The sequence below is a fragment of the Nicotiana tabacum genome, chromosome 22 (assembly GCF_000715075.1).
Source record: "Nicotiana tabacum cultivar K326 chromosome 22, ASM71507v2, whole genome shotgun sequence".
Classification (NCBI taxonomy): Eukaryota; Viridiplantae; Streptophyta; class Magnoliopsida; order Solanales; family Solanaceae; genus Nicotiana; species Nicotiana tabacum.
The window spans coordinates 23,335,004-23,346,015 of record NC_134101.1 but is presented as its reverse complement, the minus strand read 5'-3'; the positions used below and the strand labels follow the sequence as shown (position 1 = coordinate 23,346,015).

General features: G+C 37.8%; 1 protein-coding gene across 1 annotated transcript; it reads right to left on the bottom strand.

The window, feature by feature from the left end:
- Window positions 1-6,154: 6,154 nt before the first annotated feature.
- On the bottom strand, window positions 6,155-6,892 carry LOC107808506 (uncharacterized). The gene is made up of 2 exons (XM_016633035.2): window positions 6,725-6,892; window positions 6,155-6,642 (listed from the first exon to the last, which is right to left on the bottom strand). Exons 1-2 carry the CDS (start codon window positions 6,809-6,811, stop codon window positions 6,349-6,351), a joined length of 381 nt encoding a protein of 126 aa, XP_016488521.1. The 5' UTR covers window positions 6,812-6,892; the 3' UTR covers window positions 6,155-6,348.
- Between the last annotated feature and the right edge of the window lie 4,120 nt (window positions 6,893-11,012).

The window sequence follows — 11,012 nt, the reverse complement described above, 5'->3', positions numbered from 1 at the left end:
CGACCCCTAACTGACTGGGTTCCACCCCGAGCTGGCTGAGCCGGTGGAGAAGAGACCGGTGTTGATGTCGTAGACTGGCTCCTCTGCTGAGCCAGATCTCCCGTAAGGCGGGGACAATGTATCCTTATGTGGCCAAACTCTCCACACTCATAGCAACTCTCCGGTGCTGGTGCTGGAGACTGAAGGGAGCCCCAAGCACCGGGATGACTGGTAGAAGGACCTGGCATAGACGAGCCCTGACCTGATGGAGCACGGGACGAACTCTGAGCTGGAAAGGCACTGAGAGATGAATGGCCCTGCTGATAACTATATGAACCATGGCCAGATAATGCACCACGGTGGACTGGGCGAGCCGTCTAAGCATGTCTGAAAGGACGACCCCTACCGTGGTGGAATTGCCCCGTAGAAGGAACACCGCTAAATCCACCTGTCCACGAGGCCTCTTGGCCTCCCTCTCAACCCTCACCTGACTGCGAACCATCTCAATCTAACGCGCAATGTCGACAACCTCATCATATGTAGCACCAGACATTCTCTCTCTGGTCATAAGCAATCGCAGCTGAAAAGTGAGGCCATCTATAAACCGTCTGATCCTCTCCCTGTCTTTGGGAACCAACCAGATAGCATGACGGGCCAACTTCGATAATCGCATCTCATACCGCATCACATAAATATCACTCTGACGAAGCTGCTCGAACTGCATGCGCAGCTCCTCTCTGCGGGACTGTGGGACAAACTTCTCTAGGAATAGAGCGGAGAACTGCTTCCATATAAGGGGTGCTGCACCGACCAGCCTACACCTCTCGTAAGCCTCCCACCAACTGAAGGCAGCCCCAGAGAAATGAAAAGTAGTGAACGAGAACCCACTGGCCTCTAGAATACCTATTGTATGGAGTATCCTCTGACACCTGTCCAAGAAACCCTGTGCATCCTCTCCCTCTGCACCACTAAAAGATGGAGGCTAGAGTCTCCCAAACCTCTCCAATCTACGCTTCTCATCCTCAGGCATAGCAGGAACCATATAGTCCTAAGCAGCTGCAACCGGTTGGGTTGGTGGTTCCCCCGGTGTCTGGAATCCCTGTACCACCTGCTCTGGTGTGCGGGCAACGGGAGTCTGAGCACCTCCCCCGGCCTGAGAAGTGGTTGTTGCGGCCAGAACAGAGACCGCCTGAGCAAGACTGGTACACACGGTCAGAATCTGAGCTAAGGCCTCCTGAAGTCCTGGAATCACAATAGGCACAGGTGGTGCCTGAGCTGGTGCATCAACAACTAGAATCTGGTCCTGATCTGGGGCAACTGGTGGATCTGCAGGTACTGCCCCAGCTATTGTGCGGACTGCACCTCTTCCCCTGCCGTGACCTCGGCCTCTCGCGACCCTGGCTGGTGGTACTGGTGGTTGTCCATCCTGCCCGATAGTACGAGTCCTCACCATCTGTGAGAGAATGAAACAACAGATGTTTAGTTACTAGAATTTACAGATTCGCATGACAAGAATTCAAGAATGTGAAGTTTCCTAAGGGATCGGTAGCCTCTCGAAGATATGTACGGACGTCTCCGTACCGACCCGCAAGACTCTACTAAACCTGCTCATGACTCGTGAGACCTATGTAACCTAGGCTCTGATACCAACTTGTCACGACCCAAAACCTAACCCGTCGTGATGGCGCCTATCGTGGTACTAGGCAAGCCGACATTTCCAAAACACTTTCAAAATTTAACATAAATGAATTAAGACATTTAAAATAACTAGAGTTTTTCATAAAATCGGGGTAAAACCCAATTAAAACATAAGTGCAAAAAAATAGCCCGACATCGGGGTGTCACTAAGTCACGAGAATCTAACAACCAATCTAGAAAACACAGTCTACTACAGTCTATGCCAAATGCCAATACAAGAGAGAAAATATAATAAGAAAGGAGAAACAAGGATTGCGGACGTCGGCAGCTACCTCGTAAGTCTCCGATAGTCAGCTCGCGCACGAACTCAACGACCGCCAGAATCGTACACACCTGGATCTGTACATGAAGTGCAGGGTGTAGCATGAGTACAACCAACTCAACAAGTAACAGAATTAAATAAGGAACTGAGAAGCAGTGACGAGCTATAAAAATACAGTTCATTTCAAAAGTTTTCAGTAAAGAGTGAACATGCTTTCAATTCCGGTGGTGTAACTCAAATCAGTTCGAGCTCAAGTAAAACAGATATGAATCTTCCAAAATTTTCACCACAACAGAAGATAACAACTAAGTGCAACAATAAATATAAGCAAGTACAACCTCTCAAGGAAGCAGTCACTCAACTCATCTCAACAGCTCATACTCTCAGCTCTCAGCCTCAATACACACTCTCAATAGGTACCTGCGCTCACTAGGGGTGTGCAGACTCCAGAGGGGCTCCTTTCAGCTCAAGCGCTATATCGTTGTGGCGTGCAGCCCGACCCAATCATATAAGTAGCCATAAGGCTCGTTGCGGCGTGCAACCCGATCCACAATCCATAAATAGCCATAAAGATTGTTGTGGCATGTAACCCGATCCATATAACCTCACATAGCTCACAGGTTGGCACTCATGCCCTATATCGGTCACTAATCTCTCCAGCCCCTCGGGATCACAGAATATTATAATAATCAGCCTAAACAGAGAATACAATAAGTATCAACAAGAACTGAGAGGGAACAGATATGTAACACACAAGTAAGACTGTGACTGAGTACAATACAATAATTAGCAGTCAATTCAACAAGTATACGACCACTGCGGGTCCCAATAGTGATATCATATGTCCTAATCATGGTTTCTAACATGAAAGGCAGTCAATTGCTCAAAGACAAGGAAACAGAAGTAATAACAATGGCTATTCGACTCTACAGTCTCACGGGACGGACCAAGTCACAATCCCTCGCGGTGCACGCTGACACACCTGTCACCTAGCATGTGTGTCACCTCCAAACACTCACATCATACCAATCCTCGGGGTTTCATATCCTCAAAACCAGATTTAAGACTGTTGCCAAACCGAGCAAATCTCTACTCCGAAATGCCTTTGCCTCTCAAATCGGTCTCCAAAAAGGGATCAATTCCACAAGAGAAGTACTAAATTATAGCCAAAAATCCAAAATTTTCCCGAACCCGATTCCCGGGCCCACATCTCGAAATCTGACAAAGGTCACAAAACCGGAAAACCCATTCACTCACGAGTCTAACCATACCAAATTTACTCAAATCCGATAACAAAATCCCATTCAAAACCTCAAAATCCCAACTCAAGAGTTCTTCCTCTTTTTCCCTAATTTCTCACCCCAAATCAAAAATTAGATGATAAAATTAAAGATGAAATCATGGGATTTAACCAAACCCAAGTAAGAATCGCTTGCCTCAATCAACTCCATGAAACTCCCTTCAAGAATCGCCTAATTTCGTGTTCTCTAGCTCAAAATATGCAAAATGGGTTCAAACAATCATTTTTTAAATTAATATGCCTTCCCAGATATCCTTCATCGCGATCGCGGAACACTCCTCGCGATCGCGAAGCACAACTATGATGCCCCATATTTTTACCCTACGCGATCGCGGATCACTGCCGCTCATACCTACGTGTTCGCATCCTGCCTCACGCGATCGCATAGAGCATTGGCCACACCTCCCCTCCTGCTCAAATCTTTCTACGCGAACGCGACCTTAGCCACGCGTTCGCGAAGCACATCTTCGCACGCATACGCGATCACGTTCCTAACTTTGCGATCGCATAGAAAAAACTCAACTCTGCCCTAAAAAAGCTAACGCGATCGCGAATGAATCCCTGCGATCGCGTACGAGGAAACCAGAACCTGCTGAAACCAGAACTTCAACTATTAAGCCAAGTCCAAAAATTATCTGTTAAGCATCCGAAACTCACCCGAAATCCTTAGGACCTCAACCGAACATACCAACCAATCTTAAAACACCATACGAACTTAGTCGAGCGTTCGAATCACTCAAAACAACATCAAAACACCAATTATACCGGGATTCAAGCCTAAAGAACTTTTAAACTTTCAAATTCCACAAACGACGCTGAAACCTACCAAACCACGTCTGATTGACCTTAAATTTTGCACACAAGTCATCTTCAACATTACGGACCTATTCTAACTTCCGGAATCGGAATCCGATCCCGATATCAAAAAGTCAACCCCCGGGTCAAACTTCCCAAAATTTGACTTTCGCCATTTCAAGCCTAAATTAGTTACAAAGCTCAAATTCACCGTTCGGACACACTCCTAAGTCCAAAATCACCCAACGGAGCTAACGGAACCGACGAAACTCCATTCCAGAGTCGTCTTCACACACTTCTTACTACGGTCAAAATCCTAAGACTTAAGCTTCTGTTTTAGAGACTAAGTGTCCCAAAACACTCGGAAATCAAAAACAAGACCTCTCGACAAGTCACATAAGCAAAAATAGATACGGGAAAAATAGTAAATAGGGGATCAGGGCTGATACAATCAAAACGACCGGCCGGGTCGTTACACATAAACAAATTGAAAAGTTGAAAAATATGTTTTCCTACTTTAAAGTCTCATTTTATTTTCAAATATTTGCAAAGTACAAAATAACAATTCCTTTCCCTCTTAATTTTTTCTGAAAATTTTCTTAAAATGGTTTTTCCTGTTTACAAAATGGCATTCCTTTTCCCTTAATTTTTCTGATGATATTGTTAATTTTTTACTGTCAACGGAATGACATTTCTTTTTCCGAAGATTCTCTAAAATATTGTTTATGGTATGATAACTCAAACACATCTACAAATTTTTTTCTAAACCAAATTTAACATTTAAGTTTTTTCCAAATTAAACTTCAATTGACCCACTTAAATTATTGTGGCGTTCAAGCTAAATAAAAATATTATAAGCTGTAATGTTTGTGATATTATCCAATTTACTATTAGCTATCTTAGATGTAGTCATGAATGAAAAAAAAAGTAGTCCAAACCGCAATACCACAAATTTACATTTGAAAAGTGAACTTTCTTAACCTTTGGAACTGTGCAAAATTTTTAAATTGCGCAAAGTTTTTAAATTGCAAACCAACACAGTTTTGCCAGTTAGATTAAAGTCCAAAACGACAATAAATGGGTAAATTATAATAAGCATCAAATAGTTCATTTTGTCAATAGCTTATTTAAATAAATCAGAATAAAAAAAGTACAATAGGTAAATTTGCAAGGTATATGACAAGATTCCAAAATGAATATGTAGCCTACTCTCTCTAATCTCTATTCTATCTCCTAACATTATCATATAAATTGGCTTTTGCTGGCATTTAAAATTTCTTAAAGGTTTGCTAAATTTACTAATATTTTATAAAGATAATAGAGTTATTAAATAGCTAAATAAGAGAGAAAATTATACTCCAAGAGTTAGCATATGAAAAACTATCATATTTATCTCAGCGAAGAGATCCACATATTCAAGTGGTGCCCAAATTTTCCTTTTCTATGATAGTGTTTTAAGAGCCTATAAAATATGCCTGTGGAAAAAAAATTTAAGTGAGGCCCAGTTTTCTTGCAAAGTTGTCCAAGCATATTTGGGGCTATATTTTGGAATGACCTAATTTCCCTCTGACGGAGAGCTGCCTGATTACTATTCACTCGGTTATTTTGTCAATTCCTGTAATAGAGTTAAATCTCTATGGTTTTTTCAAAAATTCGAACCGGAACCTCCTCTCGATTGTGGCTTATTAATAGCAAGCAAGGTAAAGTAAAGTAAAGTGCTCTTCAGCACTTACTATTAGTCTTTTGCCCTCGCGCGCAAAGTCCAAAAGAATGTTTACACATTATCTGGCTAATTTTTTTATCTGCCTTTTTTTTTATTTATTATTATTATTATTAGTATATAGTACAAATAGAATCTCTTTGACAAATTTTTTGCTTCCTACTACATCTATTTGTGCTTTTGAACCCCGTGAAAATCCTCAACACATCTGTTCAACCCTCATAGTAATTTTTCCGCTAGAGCTAAGATTTGCTCACAAATACTGTAAACAAAAGGCAACAAAAAATCTAACAAGTTATCTTGCTGTGCTGATGCTAGAGAGACGACCATCCCATGCTTCGCCAACATCATATTTTGGAGCATAAGAAAACATCCTTCAGTTATTGTTAGATAGGTCTAATTAAGAAAAGAACCAAATATATATCATTACTTTCTAACAATATCTGCCAGTCAAACATTGTGCATAATCAAACGCCTATCTCATTTTATAAAATCTAAATAACCAAGACAACTGAAACTTCAAATTTTACACCTATATATGAAATTATTAATATTAAACCCCCCAACAACTCTCTCTCAAATTAAAAAACTACTTCAGATATGGCCATGAGAAGGAGGATAACCTCCAAGAGGATACGCAGGAGCAACAGTACCAGTAGTTGGAATGGTAGTACCCACTGGATCATGGTGTCCTTGACCTCCAACCGTAGTTGGACCAATATGGTGGTGCCCTCCAATTCCAAGATGAGCTTGCTTTGCTTGCAACTTCTCCGCCGCATGGCGAGCTTTAGCTTGATGCAGCTCCATTTTAGCTTCTGCTTCTTTTGCTTTCCTTCTCTCTTCTGCTATCGTTTTCTCTTCCTTTGTCCTTGCTGCTGCTTTCTCAACCTGTTAATAGAACAAACCCTTCATATTTAATTTCCATTAATAGAAAGAAAACACTAAGTTAAAGAGTATTATTAATTCGGACCTTTTCTTCAGCTTTGGCTTTGAGTATATCAACATGCTCTTTCCCAGCGGCAGCTGCGTTGCTTACTTTCTCCTTTACAGAATGCATCTTCTTCTTTCTTCGTTGCCTTACGCAGAATACTACAGTTGTAGATAATGTATTAATCTATTGTAAATTGAAGGTTCTACAGTTTATAGAGAAATAAGTAGTGTGTGTAAAGAAGCTATAGAAAGCGGTTGAATTCCAAGAGTGCCGCCACATGTCCATCATGCACCCCTAAAGTCCTTGTTTGCTGCCACATCGACTTGCAATGTCATTTTTAGCCTTTTCTTTTCTAGTTCATTCTTATCTGAAATTTAAATTTAAATTTGCATGGCATAAAATTCAGTAAAAATATATTTCTTCCATCTCAATCTATGTTTGACTTAGATATCAAGTTTAATAACTTTTTTTATAGTCTAAATAAATTATATATTTACGTGATTATAAATTAATATAGTAAGAATAAATAGCAAAAAATAATTTTTTTCTTGTTAAGGAAAGGTAATATTTTTAGGCTGACTAAAAAGAAAACAAAACCACATAAATTGAGCCAGAAAAAATAACTTTGCACCAGAAGTTTTGGGTAAAAATCATTTACATTCCCAAGTTTACTCTAAAAATCAAACCCATCATCCAACTTTGAACAATTATCGTTTTCATCATTTTATCCTACGCAATGTCTATTTTTTCATTGACATTTTCAACTCCCCATATATGTAATACTTTTTTATATTATTTAAATATTTTTAATGCAGGTATTTATTCATTAGTTAAAAATATTATATTTTATATAATTTAAATCTAAGTTCACTAACATTATAAATAAACTAATCATATTATGAATTTATTACAAAATATATTATTTTAATAATATGTATATTAAAGTGCATATAATGTATGACAGTGTGTGTGTATGATTTTAAGTTCCACTATTTTTATTATTCTCAATGTGTATATAAATTTTTGAGTTTTGATTGTTATAACTAGTTTTTTTCTAAATTATAATTAAAATTCATGTAAAGTATAAATACATAATTTTGTAAATTTATTATAAAATTCACCTCTATTTTTCGCCCATTTTTTATTACATGTATTGTGTAATTTATAAAACATTTACTCTCTTTTATTCTCAATTTTGTAAATATATTGAGTTTTGATTATATTGCTATTAATAAAATTACTGATACAAGTAAATTTTTTATTGTAATTTTTTATTTTTCTTATTTATTTCACAATTGAACATCATTAACATATATGCTTGACTACAACTTCTCACTTTTTTTTGTTTCGATTTTTTTAATGTGTCTATAGGTAAGTCGATAACATAAATTAAAATAAAAAATAACATTGAATTAAAGAATAAAAATAACAGATAAAAATTATAGAGGGTAAAATAGGCATCTTAAGAAGTCACCTTTGATATGAGGAGCAGAATGATAGTTGTTCAAAGTTGGAGGATGAGTTTGGTTTTTAAAACAAATTTGGAGGATGTAAATAATTTTTACCCGAAGTTTTGCGTACTTAAGGTTGACTTCAAGATCTCTGAGGAAAGGATCTTATTATGCGTTTTAATGGTATATGCCTTATGAGAAATTTTATTTTGTGAGTCACATAACCAACATTATCTATGTGAGTCTAGTTTGTTTCTTGACAAGTCGACTCATGTTCCTACTTCCGTATTTTAAAACATAAGCTAAAAGGACAATGTTTAAGTCTACTCTTTTTCTTAATTATGGTGACAATAAAAGAAAAATAAAATAAGAAAATCTTGATCATTAACAGTATGATCTACAATAATATAATCTAAATTAGAAGTGTAATATTTACACATATATAAAAAAATTTATATTACGTTTTCCATTAAAAAAAATATGAATACTTGAAATTAGTAAATTGCATAAATTAAAGTTTATATTTTTTTTTTATAGTAATGGAATATTTATATTAAAAACTAGAAGTAGTTTTGCTTGTTACAAGTCATAGGAAAAGCTGCCACTCGTATCACAAGCGATATTTTGGTTTCCTAGTGTCCTAAGCATATTACAAGTAGTAGTTGTTAGGGATTTAACAAAAAAGCAGTCTCCATTTTGTTCCAATGTCAGTTGTTGCATCACAAAAATGAGGTGGACTTGCATGGAGCTTTGGGGCTTCAGGATTTAACTGTTTGAAGTGATCCTCGGTGGCGTCTTTAGCTAGTAGATGAGCCACTTTATTACCTTCACGAAAGTTATGTCAAAGGAGAAGGGCCTTCTGCTGGGGCATTAATGATCTGCATGCATAAACAGTGTTAGAGAAAACAATATGATCATGATATATTGCGGTGATAGCCTCTGTTGAATCTGTTTCCACCTCAAGGTGGAAAGATTGAATTTTGTGGCAATTTGTAGGCCCTCGTGTATTGCCTGCAGTCCAACATGTAACGGTGATGTAGCAACACATTTTTTTTGGAAGCCAAGGATCCAATTACCAGCGTGATCCCTGAAGACTCCTCCTAATCCTGTACCTTTTGTGTTTTTTTTGTAGGCTCCATCAATGTTGAGTTTGTATTAGTTTCTTTGGGGTGCATGCCATCGTATGTGGATTGACATTTTGGTTTGAAGTAGTGCACCTTTAGAGTTAAGAAGAAGAAGTTCCAAAGCCTGGCTCGAGATAGTGTTTAATGTGGGGGAGTAGTTTGTGTTATCGAAATTAATTTTGTTTGTAGTAATCCAAATACCCCATATGAGGAAAGGGAATAGGTGAGCCCATTCTATTTTTGGAGATTGCAACATCAGATTTAATTTCCTTAAATTGAGGAGCCAATGATTGTTAGCAAGGATGCTATGGGTGTTGATGCCTAATTTTCTCCATATTGGACAAACCTTTGGACATTTTTAGAAAGACGTAGGTAATGATTTCTTCTTCTGTTCGGCATATAGTGCAGTGAGGATCAATGTTGATGCCTATGCGGTTGAGATATTATCGACAAGGAAGTCTATCGTGGAGACATTTTCATAGAATTTTTTTTATTTTATTAGGGCAGTGTAACTTCCATATCCATTTGAAATCGTGTTCCAATGGGGGGTGTGCCATTGATGATTTGATAGCATGATTTAGTTATAAAACAACTGTTGTTATTAGGGCTCCATAAGGGTTTGTCTAAATTACCATGGTTTAGCGGTTGTGAGATGGTTTCAATGTTGTGTACAATGGAAGTTGGTAAATCGAAGGAGATATAGGATAGATTCCATTTACCGTTAACAAAGATGTCCTTAACTTTGAGGTTTTCTTCCTTCTTTTGAAGGGGGACCTTCTATACAGTTTCTTAAGGGAGGAAAATCTGGAATCCAACGAGTGTTCCAGATATTTAGATTTGAATTGCGGCTTGGTTGCCAAAGAATGCCCTTAAAGCAGGTAGTCCATCCTTTGAGCATGCTTCTCCAAATGAAAGATGTTTGAGTGTTTCTCTTTTTACCATACTTTTTGATGAGAAGGTTTGCCAAGGGTGCTATAGGGTTGGTAAGGATACGCCATGTTAGGCCACTCAGAAGAGCCATATTCTTGGATTTGGATATTTTTAGGCCAAGGCCTCCAAAACTCCTTAGGTTTGGTAATGGTTTTTCAGTTGATTAAATAAAGTTTTTTCACCTCGTTTGTGGTTCCTTAAATGAAATTTCTTTGAATTTGATCGATTTATTTTTGGATCTTAGCTAGTAGGATAGTGTATTGCATTGCATGATTCGAGATCGAGTTTAGGGTTGATAGGGCTAAAGTAGTTCTGCCAGCTATATTAAGGAAGTTGGTTTTCCATGTGGAAAGTCTACCACACATTTGGTCAATTATAAATTGATAATCAGCTGCTTTAGGGTTTCTATCCAGAATTGGGAATCCAAGATATTTCCCAAAGGATTGGCTAATCTTGATATTCTATTTCTTTGGCAGTGTTTAAAGGATAATTTTTGGAAAAGAGGATCTTTAATTTATGAAGATTGTTGCTTTGTCCCGATAGATTGCAAAACAACTTTAAACACTTGTCGATTGTTTTGTAACTTTTAATATTTTCCCTAGCCATTAGAGTTAGGTCGTCGGCGAAGAATAAATGAGATAAAAAGTATATGTTTTCCTCTTCACCGTAGAATGAATCCTAAAACATAATATTTTCAAAAAAAAATTTTATGAAAGAGTAAGACCTAGTAATCGATTTGGGAAGATTTTTTCCTGTTTTATTTTCTTTTTACTGCACCGGTTAATCTTCTAATTAGGAAAAAGAGTAACTTAAATATTAGCT